The 18703-nt window shown below is 44.9% G+C and overlaps 1 protein-coding gene across 2 annotated transcripts in view; it reads right to left on the minus strand.

Annotated features, from left to right (window-relative positions):
- Positions 1–18703, minus strand: part of RYR3 (ryanodine receptor 3) — a gene marked incomplete at its 5' end in the record, with an annotated part of 503048 nt that overhangs the window by 152164 nt on the left and 332181 nt on the right. For both annotated transcript variants that reach the window (XM_080809903.1, XM_080809904.1), the window contains 5 exons: positions 6470–6607; positions 7747–7849; positions 12967–13167; positions 15912–16707; positions 18364–18590. In XM_080809903.1, the coding sequence (XP_080666029.1) occupies positions 6470–6607; positions 7747–7849; positions 12967–13167; positions 15912–16707; positions 18364–18590 (1465 nt within the window). The remainder of the gene's footprint in view (positions 1–6469; positions 6608–7746; positions 7850–12966; positions 13168–15911; positions 16708–18363; positions 18591–18703) is intronic.

Below are 18703 nucleotides of genomic sequence, written 5' to 3' on the forward strand. Positions count from 1 at the left end.
CAGTGGTAGCTCGATGGCGTTTTGATGATGGTCTTGATTGCTGACAGATAAAGGATGCTTCCCCTGTCGGGGGTCAGATGGCACCATAATACCCTCTTGATTTAGTGGGTAAGATTTAATGGGAATGTCTCATGCCCTCTATGCTCTTTGTCCCCGAGCTTCCTCTGGGCCCCAAGTCTGGTCTGCTTCACAAAGTGGCCAAATACCTACTATTTATTAGCAGAGACGGTCAGGGAGAAAGTTAAACCCATCACCTCTGAGGAGCCCTAGAAAATTTGTCAGGCTCATTTCCATGTGCTTTCCTGATGCCTCTCTGGCCCAGGAGGAGCAGCAGGTGCCACTTACGCTTAATTTCACGAGAACAAGGTTACAAGGCTCTCTGAGAACCCGAAAGGACCGGCCTGTAAAGACAGCCTGGAGCAATGTTCCTGGAGCTGCTCAGTTCACTCTGTGTCCTCAGGGCCCGTGAATGGCACTGCTTCCTGGAGACCCAGCAGCGTGTGATGCTACAGGGCCCGTCCCAGGCTCTGCTGCAAGCCGCTGACCTTCATCCCAGTTCTGTATTTCATTTTTGGACCTGTACACGTGTCTCCTTTATGGGGTTCCCTGGCAGGGGAATAGGGTCAAAGGTCAAGCTGCTTGTTCAAATATTCTACTTCTCATTACAATGAGAGTAGCCAACGGTCACTAAGAGCTTCCTGTGGGTCAGACCCTGGGCATAATGCTGTACCTGAATTATCGTTTAATCCACATGAGCACTGCGTAAGGAAAGACAGGTATGGCAGGGACCGAGTTTCCCCCACGGTCATGGCTGCGTCAGCCCAATCCTCACTTTTCTCTCTTATTTAGGCAAAAGAAACAAATGAAAAACAAACAAAAAACCACTCCAATTTAAGAAACAAGCCAAGACTCCTGTAAACAGATGGTCTGCTAAGGTGGCCTTGGCAGCGAGTGGAGGAACACTGGAGACGGAGCCTCTCTACTGGTGTGGACCCATTGATCCCTGCCAGCCAGGCTTGCATGTGGGTCTCAGGAAAGGCTGTGTGTGGACAGTCACGTGGCCGATGTAGCTTTCTGCTAAATCCATTTCTAAAGGTCCCTCCTCAGTGCTTTTCTGCCTCGGCTGGAGGCTCCCCATCTGTGAGGGTGGAGACAAGTGGGAAGGCAAACTGCTTCACCCTGGGACGCTTCCCCAGCCAGCTGGATGCCCCCTGCATCCCTGAGGCCGTCTTACCTGGCACCCATTCACTGCGCTGCAGCAGCATGGCCGGGTTCTGCCAGTCCAGTTCCGCAGCCCGCTGGGCTCACTTCTGTCCCGGGGGTATAATTAGCCTGGTGTTTTTGAAATCAGTCAAGCAGCCTCATAATCACTTTCTCTGAAATATTTCCACGATTAAATGACCATTGACGACGAGAACAACAATGATAACGATGATGGGAAAAGAGCACAGAGGAGAGCCGCTCTTGCACTCTAGAGGGGAATTCCTGACATGAATATGGGTGGAGAAGGGACAGGGCCGGGCTTGGGAGCTGAGGCCTCGGTCCGTACTCTGCTGGGAAAGTGATCGAATCACTTTTGAGTTCCTGTGTGTGTTCAGTCTGAAGAAGAAACTGAGGATGAGGAAGGCTACAGGCTGCACCTCCTTTCAGTCCCTGCTCCCCACTCCTGTCCTGCCAGCCCCACTACTGGGCTGGGGCACCCCTGCACGGTGCCTGAAAGAACGTGAATCCTGCCTATGAACAGGACACCAGTCTGGGCCTCTTTCTAACTCCCTGCAGGAAACTTGTCCAAATTATTTTGCTTTTCTCTTCACTGCCTGCTGTGCAAAATGGGAACATGGCTGCCACTGTACCTAGTTGTTTGCTGTGAGGAGTTAATCAGATGAGGTGATGCCTAGCACAGTGCCTGGTGATCATTTCGGGCTTACCCCAGTAACCTAGATTTCCCCATTCAAAGGCCAGCTGATGAACAATCTTAATTGCATCTGTACCTTAAATTTCATTTTACCATTTAACCTATTTAAAGCTTCCAGGGACTAGGATATGAATGTCCTTGGGACCATTATCCAGCCTACTACACCAGACTTCTTTGAGTGCTCAGAAGCTCTCATCTAGAGCACTGCTGTGACATCCCAGTGGGCTCCGTACCTCCAATGATCCTGCACAGCAATCCTCTGGATTGCCATCTTGCTAAAGCAGAGTTGACTGGTGCCTAATGCAGGGCCTAAGATATGGTGAGTGATTAAAACATTTTAATAGCCCAAAATAGTTAAAATTAAGTGCATACTCTGGGCCAGGCACACTTATAAGCACTTTGAGTTTCTTATTCTTCATGTGAACCAAAGAAGGTATTAGGGCTATGCCCGTTTTACAGATGAGGAAACTGAGGCACAGAGAAGTTGTCACATGCTCAGTCTCACTGATATTAGGTAGCAGAGCAAGAATTTAACACCAGGTAGCCTAAGTCTAGAGCCCTATGCCCATAACTACCTCATTATTGTTGAGTAAATGAATACTTTGGTCTTCAAGGACCTTTCATATCCACTGCCTGGCAGGGGCAGGGGCAGGGCACCGGCAACTAGACTCAGGTCGACAAAGGTTTGAACATCCATGCCACCACTGTGCGACCCTGCAAAGGTGCTTAATCTGTTTTTACTTCAGTTTCTTCAATTATCAAATGGGAATAAAATCACCAACTTCATCTACCGCATATTGCGAGAATTACATGAGATAATACAGAAGGTGGTGCTCAGGACTCAGTGGTTACCAGGTAAATGTTAACGCCTCCTTCCCCGCACCTGTAAGGCCACTAGTACAAAATACATGGCGATGACGGATATGTCACACTCTAGGGCCAAATGTAGTTTAATGGTTGGATTTCCAAGCCACTCTGTCCTAACACCATCCAACCCGTACTCCACTCTAGCCCATTCAATTCTTCTTAGAATTCAACAATCTCACCTGGTTGCCACTCCTGGCACAGGACCTGAACTTTTCTGCTTGGGGGGCTTTGTCAAAGCAGCTCTCCTCATCAAAAATGTCTTTCCCTTCTTGTTTTATCTACTGATCTACACTCTTTATGGAATCTGCCCAGCTCCTCCTCTGGCCACCTACTGTATTTCACCTGCACTTTTATTATAGCATATCTAAACTCGTGATTATATTCAGTTTCCTGTCCACACCTTTTTCCTCCATTGTTCACAAGGTCCTTATTTTCTTCATCTTTGTGAGCCTCCTGTGACTAACCTACACTGGAGGTCGGACAGAGTTAAACATGGAAAAAAGGGAAGATATGGTCTGAGCACAAACACCCAGTAAAGAAAACAGACAGGGACACAGATACTGCACGTAAGGTGGAAAGTCATATGGGCCCTTTTAGAAATGCCATGAAATGGCGGGGGCAGAAGGAAGGAGGATGAGGTGGGAAGAAAGAGTTCACGGAGAAGGTGTCCGTGCACGTGCGTCGTAGGGAGAGGCTGTTCGGAGAGAATCTAAGCAGGTTTACGAATATCGCCTGAGTGGCCTAGATGGACCTACCACTGAGTTGTCTCATCTGTGGTAAGTATTTGTGCTGGGCTCTAGACCTATTTTTGTAGCAAACAGTAGACTTTTTCCCGCTCCTTGGTACTCAACAGGCTGCCGCATTTAGGCAGGAGAGAAATTTGGTTAGGGTTCTTAGTCCACTCAGTGGTGGGGCAAGAGTGGACACAAGTGGCAGGGAAATCCTCCATGGGGAGAGCATTCAGGGAATGACAGAGATCAGGAAGGCACCAACTTTGAGCTGTAAAGTGACAGGTGATCTTCATTTGGTTAATTTTAGGATTTAGCAAGAAGAGCTGGTTGGTCTCTTCTGGAGGAATAACTCAGTGGCAACAGATTTATATGCAAGGAAATCCTGCTTCCCCTGCAGTGTGTGAGAAGCCCTGGCTTAGAACTAACAGGCAAACGATTTTCTCAGGAGTTTTCTGGATGGGGATATGCCAAAGAAATGTGATATAGTATGGTGGGCTGCTATTGTTGGATCTTTTTTACCTCTTCATTATCATATGATGTTTTGATAAGATTGTAACAGCTTTCATCGACAATATGGCTTAGAGTTAGTTTAGGCAGATCCCCGTAACTCTGAGCCAGCTAGCGGGATTCTCACGAGGTTCAGGACACTGTTGAGTCCTCTTGCCTAGAAAAGCTGACGTTTGCCTGCAGGTCATCTGGCCGATACCAACCACGCATAGAGGTGAGACTGTACCCTCTACCCTGAAAACTTTGAGGGCGGCTCTTTGGTTTGGTAACCTTTGGCATGTTAGAATTCTGACTTCTGTTGGGTTTAGATTTCCCATGTGTAATAATGAGTCACAGTTGTGAGTCACCTCACAGGTGTAGTAAGCCAGATAAACAGACGATGGTTTTAAAAAGCCACTCTGTATGTAATAGCTGTATTTGGGGGTTTTATAGGACAATGGAAAGAGCGTGGAACCAGAGTCAGAAAATGTGAAGCAAGTCACAGCTTTAGTCATCTTGGTTACCTTGGGCTGGTGACATTCATCACCTGGAAATTTTTCTGGAAGCAGGTAGTGGTGGAGAGAATAAATGAACAAATATCCCTTAATTCTTCAGAGTCCTATTTTCATCAGCTATACAACAGAGGAGTGAAAAAACCTCACCAGGAGTAACCTGATCATGGGAAGTATTTGGTGAATTTTCAATTCACTAACCCATATTATTATCTGCACTTTTAATATTTTATCAAACTTAAGGGAAGAAAAATCAGGTAAGTAATAATGTGGACAAAGTTACTAATAATGTAAAGCATTTTGGCCCTTTTACCCTTTTATCACAACTGGCTATGTATCCAGAAACATTGTCTCCATCCATGGGTTAAAAACAATTTTGGGGATGTGACAGTTAAACCATCCCCAAGATTTTCTCTTCATATGTCAGTCCTGAGTGAGGAGCTTTCTGCCTCTGGAACATTTGGCCAGGGTACCCATCTACTGACAACCAGACATGCTTGACTACCTCCTTTCTATTTCTGGAAATCCAGGGTAGGAGGCTTAGAACCCAACGCTCGAATCTCTCACAACTGTCCTGGAAGGGAAACAGGATGAGGGGAAGACGTGGAGTCTTAACACTGAAGTGGCCTTGTCTGCGTGTTCTACCAGAAGGGACTGAACATGGTCTTTCTGCCCAAGGCCCAGGGTAGCAGTGCTGAAGGTTGCCATGTCTGGAGCCTGGACACTGTTCTTAGAGTTAGGGAGAGTTCACACAGCCAAGTGATTTCATCTGACTCCATTTACATACCATGAAATGGTCACCTTGTGGGACCCAGGGTTGTGACATACTATATGTTAGAAAGAAGAATCTACTTTGAACATAGACTCTCAGCAGGTAATATGGGTCAGCTCAGTCTATTTTTAGTTCTGCTTTGACAGGAACCACAAAGGGAATCTAAACTCACCTTTGTGCCCTTAGAATCTCGCTGGCACATCCTCATCAAAGACTACCTCTCCCATGGTGGGTGCCAGTACCAAGAACCCCGTACACTTGTCCAGAGGCTTCAACACTTGTGCTGAGAAGTGGTGAGGCTTCCTTCCACTCAGAGATACTGACAAGGATGGAAGGTCAATATAAAGGGCAGTAAGATGTATGAACCCCCAAGTAGTGTTTTCAGATAAATCAATCACAGCTTGGCAGTCTACTGATCTAGCCTATGATTTGAAAGCATGTTCTAAAACAGGATGAGGAACAAGATAAAAGGCAACTATGTTAAATCTTGGAAGTTCCTTCTTTAGCCAAATGAAATATTTGCAGAATTTGGTACTAAAGAGCCTCCTGATTGTATATAATACATAGACAATTTTCCTCTTGAAATGTTAATGTAAACTGCCCTTTAGAGCAAATTATGATCTTGTTTCAACATGAGTCATAACGGTTAGAGTAGCGTCTACCATAAGGCTTAGAGAAATGAACTTGGACAAGGTCTGGTGTTGTTGCAAAATTGAAGGTCAAAGTCCTCTAGGATGCTGTGCTATGGAAATTATAGCCAAAACCCAAAAAAGACTCCCATCAAAGCCCACATCCTATTTCCTTTACTCCCCTTGCATCATTATTTTCTCACTGAGGCAACTTGCAATGCAGAGGTGACAGAAACAATGACTAAAGGGGGAAGACAATGGAAACCTCAAAGAACAAAAACCTGTTTACAGGTGTTTTTAACCAGACAGACAAGAGCAGACCCAGAGTAATAGATCCTTCAGGTTTCAGAAGACTCTGAAAGTAAGTTCCTTAAATCAGAAAAGAAGCATAGCCCCAAATACACAATAACCACCACCAATTATAAAAAAATACCCAGATGCATCCTTTGAAACATAGCAGTCCATCTCACAGTATCTGTCAGAAGCCAGTTCCCTGCATTACGTCATAGAAGAGCACTGTGTTGGAAGGACTGTGATTGAAAGGCATGATCACTTACTAGGGCATCTCTCTTCCTCTTCTGTTGGCTGTTCCTTCTCAGGCTTGGGAGGGCCTTTGATTTTATACACCAAGGCACGGAGTTTTCCAGCCCAGGAGGTGTCCTCCTCTTCCTCTTCCTCCTCCTCTAGCGGAACGCCTAGAAAGGCACAGAACAGAGTGAAAAACCTCAAACAGTAAATGAAACCACCATATGATTGAAAGAACACAAAGTCTCTGCTTCCCACCCTTCTGGAACCTTCTAAAGATACCATAGGCTGCTCCCCATAAGTATTTAACTCTATAATGTCTTCTGACAAGTTTTTAAAAAGATGATTTCTTATGTACAAGAACATCAAGTAATTTCAAACCCCACACTTAACTTTTTCTAACCTATACCCCAAAAGGGCTCTAGAGTCTCTAGAAAGAAAAAGTTAACATTGAGTCATTTCAAATGAAAGGACCACCTGTTATTTATATATTAGTGAATCCACCCCTGCAGAAGCAGCACAAATGCCGAGAACCATTTAAAATCGTCAGTTATGTATCAAAGTAGGCTTTGCAGGCTTAGAATTCTTCATAGCAGAAGTTATCATACTTATGTCACTGCAAAAGCTAAGAAGCAAAGGGGATTGGAATCTTGGTTCAGCTGGGAGCAGAGTCCAACTCTCTAAGTAAAGTGGGGGAAGTTTATGTAAGTATCGGTTATTTCCTTTCTTCAGAAACCCTGTTCACTCTCTTCTGTAGCTCACAAAATTTCTTCTCAGTAGACGTTTCCATCCTATGTTATGCCAGAATTATTTCCTATAGCTTCTCTGACCCAAGTCATTTGGGCAGAATCATTTCTTGAGCAATTAGTATCGTACTGTTAACCTCTGAACAATGCAGGGGTCACAGGAGCCACTCATCTGCACGGTGGAAAATCCACATATAACTCTGACCCTCCCAAACTGAACTATAAATAGCATACTCTTGATGGGAAGCCTTCCTGACAATAATAAATAGTCAGCTAAATATTTTTTAAAATGTTATATATTTTAGGTACTGTATACTTATAATAAAGTAAGCTAGAGAAAAGAACATGTTATTAAGGAAATCATAAGGAAGAAAAAATACACGTATAGTACTGCACTCTACTTAGGGAAACAGAATAGACAGACCCACGTAGCTCAAACCCATGTTGTTCAAGTGTTCCCTGCACCTTTAAATAGAAAACTTTCTTCTCAACCCCCACTAGCTTTCAATGCAGGAATCAGGAACAGACTTGTCTTTGATATAGCTTTCGTCTCAGAAACTCACCACAGTGAATGAGAAGGTCCTCATGGAAGTCATATAGCTCCTCCCGGATCTCCTCTGGGCAGGGGCAATTTTCTCCCAGTTGGAAGTTAAGAAGCATGTTGATCTTTGAGGAACAAAGAAGAATGGGTAGTTGGTCAAAAGGACTCAGATCCTGTCTTAAACACCTAACAGCCTTTGCCAATTTTGTCCAACTCAAATTCTTTTATGAAGATGGCCAGCAGGGTCATCTGGGTGGCTCAGTCAGTTAAACGTCTGTCTTTGGCTCAGGTCACAATCTTAGGGTCCTGGGATCAAATCCTGCATTGTGCTCCCTGGTCAGCAGGGAGTCTGCTTGTCCCTCTGCCCCTCCCCCTGCTTGTGTGTGTGTGTGCACTCTCTCCCTCTCTCAAATAAGTAAAATCTTAAAAAAAAGAATGGCTAACATTTAAAAGTAGCTTTCATTTTTTTCCTGATTATAACGGTAACTTACTAATTGCACAAAATTTGGAAATACCTAAAGAAAGTTTACTGCGATCCCATTGCCCAAAGAAAACCATATTTAGCTAGTATCTCCAAATCTTTATGTGTGCAGATAGAGATCATAATCTAAACATTTTTGAAGTCCGATTTTCCACTTAACAATTTATCTTGAGCATTTGATTTTACTGATTTTTAATAGGTACATTGTATTTCATCATATGGATGAATAGCAACTAATGTGAAATGTACATAAAATTAATGATTTGTTAAGATATATTTAAATTGTTTCCATTTCTTTATCCTTATAAAGTTTGTTTGAATTTCCTTTTACATAATTTTTATTCACATCTCTGATCATTTTTTTTAAGGACAAACTTCTAGAAGTGAAATGACTGGATCAAAAGATTTGTGTATTTTAATGGCTTTTGATATGAATTGCCAAATTGCCCTCCAAAAAGCTCACAACAATCTGCATTATTACCAACTTTATACAAGAGTGTGTATTACTTTGTATCTCCATTGCAGTAATGAGAGTTAACACATTTTCAAATATTTTCCAATTTAATAGGTGAAAAATGTCATATTCCTGTTGCTTTAATTTGCATTTAATTGGTGAGGTTGAATTTTTTTTTTCCACATTTAAAGGCCATTTTTATTTCTTTTCTTTTGTAAGAAGGCTCCACACCCAGTGTGGAGCCCAACACAGGGCTTGAACTCATGACCCAGAGATCATGACCTGGGCTGAGATCAAGAGTCAGATGCTTAACCAATCAAGCCACCCAGATGCCTCTATTTCATATTTATAAATTTCCTGTTCATGTTCTTCCTTCATTTTTCTGTTCAGTAATTTTCTTTTTAAAAATTAACATGTATTTTGCACATCTCTAGACTATTAACTCTTTATAACACATACTCCAAGAAGAGGTCCTGGATTTTAGTGAGCTTTTAACTTTATAGGATTTTTTTTTTACTGACATGTAGGTTTTAACATGTAGTTAATGTATCCTCTTTTCCTTGAAAGTTTTGTCTCAGGGATTCTTAACTGTTTTTATGCCATGGACCATTCTGACAGTCTGTTGAAACCCCCTGATTACTTTTCAGATTAATATTCTGAATATGCACCATCAAATACAGAAAATTACATAAACAATTTATATTGAGATCTAGTTATCAAGACCATAGAAAAGAAACCTGTGGTATAGGAACATATGTACTTGTTTATTAACTCATTAGACAAAAAAAAAAAATCTAGTGGCAGGTCTCATATCCACTGTGATCTTGAAGCTGTGATGAATGTAAATAATATGTCAAGGGATGACAACCACTGTAATACAACATGAAAAAAAAAACAGGCAATTTCTGTTGTCGGAAAAGTCACATATCTGCTTTGTGGTCTACATGAATAATTAAAAAAAATGCTATCAGAGATTAATGACAAGTTGGTGAAAATGAAGTCATTCATTTCCTGCTCAGATTCAGGAATGTCTCAATTCTTTCCAAAGACCCACGACCCCAAGTCAGTGAATATCTAGAGGGATAGAAGCAAAGTTAGAGGTGATGTTGTCTATTTGGCTGCCTTGGGCAGGGTAACCCACATCCCAGGCAAAGGTATTTTCTCCTTCTGTTTAGGATTTCTAGGTTAAAAAAACTTTACAATTCCTTTTATTAAAGCATAAAAAAACATATTTAATGTTTTTAGGAAGATCTTTATTTCTATTTATTTATTTGACAGAGATATCACAAATAGGCAGAGGCAGGCAGAGAGAGAGGGGGAAGCAGGCTCCCCATTGAGCAGAGAGCCCAATGTGGGGCTCAATCCCAGGACCCTGGGATCATGACCTGAGCTGAAGGCAGAGGCTTAACCCATTGAGCCACCCAGGTGCCCCAGAAGATCCTTATTTCTTATTTAAAGCTACTACTGCAAACAACTTTTTGGAAGTAGGCAGAAGTACTGCTTGTAATAAAATAATATCCATAAAACAGGTTAGGAAAGTAATTTTTGTGGTTGTGCCGCAATGTTAAAACATGGTAATTATATCAATATATATTGATAGGTTGTTTATTAAATAAAAACAAAATTTGAAGATCGATCTTGGGAGTCAAAAATTAATTTCTTTGCTGAAAGATTATTCCTTAGGTAGAACACTGGGGAAGCAGGGGCCCCCAAGCCTGCAGGGCAGAAAACCAAATGGGGACTGAGCTGAATTTTCTCTTCCGCAGGGCATACCCTTTAATGATGCCCTTTTTAAAGTCAACGGTTTATTGACTATGCCTGGCTAATTTGCCAACAACTGTTGGACTGATCTTAGTTTTGCCTACTTTTGTACTTGGTAACGTCCCCCAAGCAGGATTTTTTCAATCTCTCTCTACTACATGGATGCAAAGCTGAAAACCTTTATTTTCTCCTCAAAGGTTACAGAACAATGAGAGAATCATATCACTGTTTTAAAATTCTAATTCTTATGCAGCCAATCTTCCAAGTGATTTTGCATTGCTATCCCCTGAAATTGATCTAAATTCTCCTTTGTTGATATTCAAGTCTGAATTATTTAGAGAGCTCTGTTGGTAGGTTCCTTCTAGAAATGAACACTGAGAGGGGCGGTAGATTGGACAGCTGAATTTGAGAGCAATTAGTGTCCCTTCTTTCATTTCATTCCTAGACCAGCAGCATCAGTATCATCTGGAAACTTGCTAAAAGTATAAATTCCTGGGCCTCACACTAGAGCTACTGAATTAGAAGCCCCCGGGAGGGGGGCGTGATCAGCAATCTGTTTTTATTAAGCCCTTCTGTGATTCCGAGGTCTGCTCAAGATTCACTGGTTTAACACACTTAGGGAAGAATTTCTCAAGTTATAGATACCTGAAACAAATCTGAAACGATCGTCCATTGGGTTACTGGGAAGGCGAAAGCAAGATGTGCGGGACAGGCCCCAGGGACAGTGGAAGAGAAGGCTCCTCCCAGGAGCCAGGATCATAAGCTGGGTTGATGAGGACAGTGTTAGATGGACAACGCATCCTAGCTGAGTTAAACAGATGCCTCAGAAAACAGACATAAATTCTACTCACTGGCAGAAAGGCACAGAGCATGGTATGAGGCAAAAGCAAACACCTCCAACACGAAGCTAATGACAGCAATTACAGAACATTTACTGTTTGTCACGTAACCTCCTCGATCACCTAAACGTGTTATCTCATGGGATCCTCACAAGAAGGGAGGGAGGGAGATACAAACATCCTCATTTTGCAGCTGAAAACACTGAGACATAGAAAGGCCATTGCCCAAGGCCACACAGTGAGCGATGGGGGAGCCAGGCACCACATCCTTCTCCAGTCCCTTTATTCACGAAAAATGAGTCAGCATCTGCCCACCGAAATGGGAAACGTGGGGCGCCTGGGTGGCTCAGTGGGTTAAAGCCTCTGCTTTCGGCTCAGGTCATGATCCCAGCGTCCTGGGATCAAGCCCCGCATCGGGCTCTCTGCTCAGCGGGGAGCCTGCTTCCCTTCCTCTCTCTCTCTCTGCCTGCCTCTCTGCCTACTTGTGATCTGTCAAATAAATAAATAAAATCTTTAAAAAAAAAAAAAAGAAATGGGAAACGTTCACACGCACCTGTTGCCAGTCTTAAGGCAGCCTGACAACATTTGTAAAACCTTCAAAAGTAATTCAGGCTCCCCGCACTTCCCTCAGCAGGGTGCAAATTACCTCCTCCCATCAATTGAAAGGGCTTTCTCATTTTGCCTCCAGCAAAGAGATGACAAGCTTCACCTACTCTTTTCAAGGCCACTATCATTCAAGTGAATCTTTTAAAAGCCAAGAGCTGTGGTTCATTTTAAAGCCAATATAAATATCTATGTTCTACAAAATAGATTAGGAAAGTAATTAGACCAAGTTGTCCCATTAATATCAAATGGTGATAATTATACTGACAACAATTTACGGATAAGCTGCTTATTAAATATAGATAAGATCCAAAGATTTGGTTTGAGAGACTGAAAACAAATGTCTTCACTGAAAGATCTTCTGCTTGGAGCACTGAGGGAGCTGGAGCCAAGCGGCCTGCAGGATGTACGTCGACAGCTGAGCCGTGGGACGAACGCAAACTACTATTCCACCAGCTGTCCCGCCCTCCTCTGCAAGTTGCTCACAGGACTCTCCATCCTTTCAAAGGAGGCTTCCCTTCTGGGCAAGTCTGGCCACAAGGCAGGGTACTGCAAAAAATGAAGTCAGTACCTCACAGAAATGACCTCATATGCCCAGTCCTGTTCTCCCAGCTTCCGGGGGCTGGGAGGCTTTGTGAGGGTCTTGGTCAGGGGCCAAGGTGACAAGGAAGACCGTGCATCCACTCTCATCAGTCGGGAAGTGTTGACCACGCTCTGTTGATCTCTGACAAAGCAGTGACTTCTGCAAGGACTGGACAGACATTCTTTTAATGGCAGATCCTTGCTGCTGTGAAAGCTGGATCCTGACAGTGACGTGGTCTTCAACTCCATGATGGGGAATGGGTACGAGTGAGCCAGGGAGGGGAGGAAGCCATGGCCACGTGCAGTTTGGGATGGGTTTTCTTCCCCATCTAGGATAAGTGGCAGATGCTCCTCGTTGCCATTAGGATAAGACTAGACCTGTCCCCTGGCATTGTGCTGGGTCATTTAATCACCCACAATTCTCATGGCTGCCCCAGACATATAAAGGTTTCATGTGCCCTACTCTGTGAGGTTCACGTTCTTCCATAAGAAGGGCATAGACGCTCAGGAAGAGTTTCTCACCTGCTCCTGTGGGGGGGAGCGGAACTCCCTGGTCTTCCGGGCAGTCAGGGCTGCGGACATGTTCAAGGCCTGCATGAGCTCATTGTAGCGGGACTTCTGATTTGCCTGGAGTTTTGAGACATAAATGTCGCCAAATGCCACAATGGCCTCCACTCGATGCTGTAGCTCACAGTCACAGAGATAGCTGAGGAGCTCACACATCTGCAACACAAGCATATATTTATGCTAATTTAACAATATTTTGTATACACTGGGGAAGCAGATGGCATCCCCATTTTACAGAGGGTAACACTGAGACTCGGGCACTCTAAGTGGCTTGCCCAGGGTCACACAGTAACCATAGAGCCATCACTTGAATCCAAGTCAGCCTGAATCCAGACAATAGCTCTTTAGCTGAATAAGAGGAAAATGAGCCACCAAAGACAGAATAAATCTGCCTGTGGCGAGGGAGAATGGCATTCCTAAGAGTCCTTCCATGGCTCTCCTCTTCATGTAGAGACCACCACTGAACTGCCCAAGTGAGTTCTGGATCCTTCCTGACATCTTCTGGCTCTGAATGATGGGAACTAAAGATTTCTGTTCCCCTCTCTTTCTTTTTTTCTGTTGGCACTGTTTTTCTGTCAGTAGTTCTTTCAGAGAGTTACTATTACTAATCTTATCATTATTTGAACTTTTACTACTAAGCAACAGCCATAACTTACTGAGTTAATATTTCAATATTTATTATTTAATTAGTAAATATTTAATATTTATTAACCTATCTCCACTTCACCTTTTGCATGACTAACAGACACTCTCCAGTCCGTCTGGGGCACAGACAGCAAAGCCCCTGATGGTGGTGTGTTCTTGTGCAGCAGGATAGTCTACGGCATATCCGCCCAGCTCTGCCTCGGCCAGGTGAACAAGGCCAGAGCACATGCCCATCACACTTGTGATTACAGTGACAACATTTAATTAGAAGGAATGTGTGCCAATGAAATACAAAATTTCAACCAAGTTGAATGACTAAGGAACATCTATAAAAGGCAAGATTTTTTTTTTTTTAAGATTTCTTTATTTAGGGGCGCCTGGGTGACTCAGTGGGTTAAAGCCTCTGCCTTTGGCTCAGTCATGATCTCAGGGTTCTGGGATTGAGCCCCACATTGGGCTCTCTGCTCAGCAGGGAGCCTGCTTTCCCCTGTCTACCTCTTGGCCTACTTGTGATCTCTCTCTAATAAATAAATAAAATATGCATATATAAAAGATTTCTTTATTTATTTGAAGTGGGGTGGCGAGAAGGGGCAGAGGGAGAAAGAGAAACTCAAGTAGACACTGTGCTGAGTGCACAGCCTGATGCAGGGCTCAATCTCACAACCCTGAGATCATGACCGGAGCTAAAACCAAGGGTCAGATGCTTAGCTGACTGCATCGATCAGGCACCCCAAGGCAAGTTGTATTTAAAAAAAAAAAAAGACTAAACGTTGGATGTGAATTAGACAAATACCAAAACAAAAAAAAAAATGGGGGGAAAGCATTAGAATCTAGAAGTATTCTGTGCTTGGGTTGCTTTCCAGTTACCTCTAAATCCACAGTCTATCCTAAAGATGCCCCAGCTGGCCATCAGGCACATCAAACTGAGTGTGACATCTGTCACTGATGCAAAAGGGAGGATTCTCCACACCAGTCAGGGACTCACATTAAAGAACAGGGCTCGGCTCTACATCAGAAGAGCACATTTGTATGTTTTAATAAAATTGTTGAACGTATATATGTAAAATTTGTTATGCTTCTCCTCTAGATGCAATGTTTTCATCAAATGACCATCTCCCAATCTCATCACACCGGGTAAGGGAGTGCATTTGGAGATCATTATATGTTTTATGATAAGATACATTTCATGTTGTATTTTACAATGACAAATCTGAATATTATGTTTTATTATATTATCATCCACATTTTACAAATTGGAAATCTAAGGCTTTGGTAAACTATGGACTTGGCAAGCATATAGAGCCAGTAAGTGGCCAAGGGATGCCTGAGCCAGACTCACTTTGTGGAAGAGACTGTCCTGCTCTGTTCACTTTCATTTTTCTTTTCTCAGTGCCCAGAAGACAAAAGTGATCATCTTCAATGCATCACCGACGCTAGCTTATATCTGGTAAGACTATGCTTAGGAAGTGTTGAGGTTTCCTGGGTGATGACAAGGGCACAGTTCTAGGTGGGCATGACTCTTCTCCTTAGCTCAGAGGAAAGTTGATTTTAATGCCAGTGTAATGGGTCCACACAGACTTGGTGATCAGAACATAGCAACTCATGAGAGCAGGTGGGGAGTGTGGCCACCCTATGAGCCAGTTCCTCTGGCCTGTTCCACAGCCAAAGGCTCCTCCTCCTTTCCAGACAGATATCACCAAGGAGCCATTTAGTCCTAAAGGTAAGAGGTAAGATCAGGGCCAATCCATCACTAGTTCCATAAAAACAATTCTAAAGCACAAGCCTTGGGACGCTGGGTGGCACAGCTGGTTGGGTGTCTGAGTCTTGATTTTGGCTCAGGTCCTGATCTCAGGGCTCTGGGACGGAGCCCCATGTCAGGCTCCATGCTTAGCGTGGAGTCTGCTTGGGTTTCTCTCTCCCTCTCCCTGTGCTCTCCACCCCAAATGCTCACTTGCACTCTCCCTCCCAAATAAATAAATAAATCTTAAAAATAAAGCACATGTCTTATGGGTAAGGGTTAGTATTTTTCTTTTGACCTAGGGAGGACATTTCATGTTAGAAATAAGCATGAGTGCTCGCTTCGGCAGCACATACACTAAAATCAGAAATAAGCATGACCAGAGAATGCTTTCTTTCGGCATCTGTGCTACACCCCAGGTTTAGGCCGATGCCCTGAGTCCCAGCCTGACCCCCCAGCTGCACTGTCACCCTCCCCAGCTCTTTTCAAGGACGGGAACTTGGGTGCCCTGAGTTACCTGCAGCTTGACGGATTCAGGCAGTCGGGTCTGCAGCAAGCCTTTGACAGGAGCCTCCTTTCCAGCCTTTTCCCCAGCCTCCACTGCCTTTTCCTCCACCTGAGTCACTTCCTCCTTCTCTGCTCTGTCCTCCGTCTCCACACTGTGCTCCCCGAACACAGAGGGATCGATCAGGAGGAGGATCTGCCGGACGTCATCGTCATCAAACACCCCCATGACCAGCAGGGTCCCGATGAGTTTCAGCACAGGCACAAACTGGAACTCCACAGACCCGCCCACGGGGTCGCGGATGTGAGCCCCACTGTGCCGCACCGCCTCTGTCAGCATGCTCAGTGCCTTCGTCTTGAGAATCTCCAAGGGAATCTCAGGGCTCTGCTTCTGATGCTCCTCGCTGGTCACAACAAAGCAAGGGGTGGAGAACCTGAACCCGGGCTTAAGGCATGTTCTCAGGCCCACCCCCGGCAGCCCGTGCCTCTTGGACTCATCCGGGTACAGGCGGATTTTCCTGGTGGTGCTGGTGATGGGAATGATGTACTCGTTCTTCATCATTAGCTTCCTCTCCTTAGCGTTGGCCAGGTGGATGCTGATGAGGAGGTCGTAGAACCCGGAGCGAAGGAGGCCAGGGAGATACTTGTTATCAATGGCGTAGAAGAGCTGGGAGAGGTCCACGTGGCCGCACAGGGCATAGGCCACCCGGCTGTTTCCCAGGGCGCACACGGCGCTGTAGAGTCGGAGCGTGTGGTAATGGAACTGCATCAGGTCCTCCTGCTCACACAGCTCCAGGATGTCCACACACCTGCGTGGGGACAAGCAGTCAACCACTCACTAGGGAGAAGAACATGCAGGGTTTCAGCAGAGTGCTTCTCTTTGAATCCCCAGGGATCACAGCCAACTCAACAGGGCCAGTGGGGATACAAGGATGGAGGAGTCTCTACCACACTTTCCCTTGCAGGTTATCATCTCTCAGTTCTGGTCCATATCCCAGTTCTTGATAATCCTCCTTCTCTAACTACAAGGATCTCAAAAGTCTGAAAGACTTAAAGACCTGGTTTTCCAAATAGGAAAGTCCTCTTTCTTAAGGAAAATCTCCCCACTGAAAGACTGAGAAACATTCAGGTATGTAATAGAGTTGCCCCGGTCGTCGTCTTCTTTTTTTTTTTTTTTAAGATTTTATTTATTTATTTGACAGACAGAGATTACAAGTAGGCAGAGAGGCAGACAGAGAGAGAGAGAGAGAGAGGAGGAAGCAGGCTCCCCACTGAGAAGATAGTCTGATGCAGGGCTCGATTCCAGGACCCTGGGATCATGACCTGAGCCGAAAACAGAGGCTTTAACCCACTGAGCCACCCAGGCATCCCCTGTCCTCTTATGTGTAGGTGTAAGGGGGACTTCTGTTTTCTGACAGAAGAGCTCCTCAGAAGACGGAGCTGAAGCCCTCTGTCCACCTGCCTCCTACCCCATCTGTCTCGTCCCCAGTCTACCCTCATCCACAGGGCTTTCCCTCCCCTGGAAACAAACAGACCTGCACTCTCGTTTGGACAGAAAACAGTCTCCCACCTGAGTTCAGGTGGCATCAATTCACTTTCTCCTTCCTGACCTTAGAAGCCTGTTTAGAAGTCCTTGGGTTGCTCCCTCATCGTGGGGACCATAGTCTCTGCTCCCTGCTCAGGTTTTCTGTTTTGTCTTTCTCCTCGTCATGGGTCTGAGGATCCCCTGCAATTGGCTTACTTGGCCGCACCACTGTCTTTTCCCGCTCCTGCCCTCCACTAGTCTGTCTCGCCAGTTCATGACCCAGTAGAATACTTAAATGAGATGTGAGCAGGTGTCAAATCCTTCCACTTCCCGTTACTTTGTTTTTCATCCAACAGATCACGGGATGATAATATGTTAACAATAAAATTCATTTAATTCTTACTACATACAGCAACGCTACACAATTTCATTAGTTTCTCCCAGCAGTCCTTTGGGTGGTCATTTATTTTACCGTATCATGAGGAACCGGAGGTAAGTTCTGTGAGTAATTTACCCAAGGCTACAAGGCCAGAAAGTGAGAGTGTTGGGGTATAACGTAGACCATAATCAAGAGTACCCCTTAGCAGAAGGATCCCAGGAGCCCATTCCTGGCTCTCTAAGTAAGCGAGGCATGCCTCATTTTCCCCATTCTTGTTGGTAATAACATAGATTTCAGGGTCACACTGGAGTTTTAAATTAAAGGGATGGAAATGTTCCTGACTGCAGGCCCTTGGAGCCCTGGTGAAGACCTGAAGCCGGCATATCGTAGAGAATATCCTGTTGTTTCTAAGTGAAGAATCCAAGTGAGGAAGGGAGAGAGAAGCTGAAGCCTCTGGGAAGTCCATGGACTGAGCAGGGCCTGTGGCCCATGAGGACGGCGCTCCTTCCCTTCCCTCGCTGCCTGCCAGGCCCACCGCCTCCTCTGGGGCCCCTCTGCTACCTGTTCTCCTCGGGGATGTGGAGGGCCATCATCTGCAGGGGCTCCAGGCACTGCACCGCCCAGCCGTGGCGCTCGCTCACGCGCTCCGTCTCCACCTTCAGGAAGCTGCTGGGCATGCGGCTCCAGAGCACGGGCTGGATGGTCTGGACGTCCAGCCGAGGCGGACACTGCGGAACTGGGTTCTTCTCTTCGCTTTTAAATATGGCCGCCGACAGGGGCATCGCGTTCTGGGGCAAGGCAGAAAGGCGTTGAGGGGGAAACACCTGTGCACTACAGAGGTGCTCAGTTCCTGGATAATGCAACCTGGCCCGTGATCCCTAGTCTGGTTAGTATAATCTAC

This window comes from Martes martes (assembly GCF_963455335.1).
Source record: "Martes martes genome assembly, chromosome: 7".
NCBI classification, from domain to species: Eukaryota; Metazoa; Chordata; class Mammalia; order Carnivora; family Mustelidae; genus Martes; species Martes martes.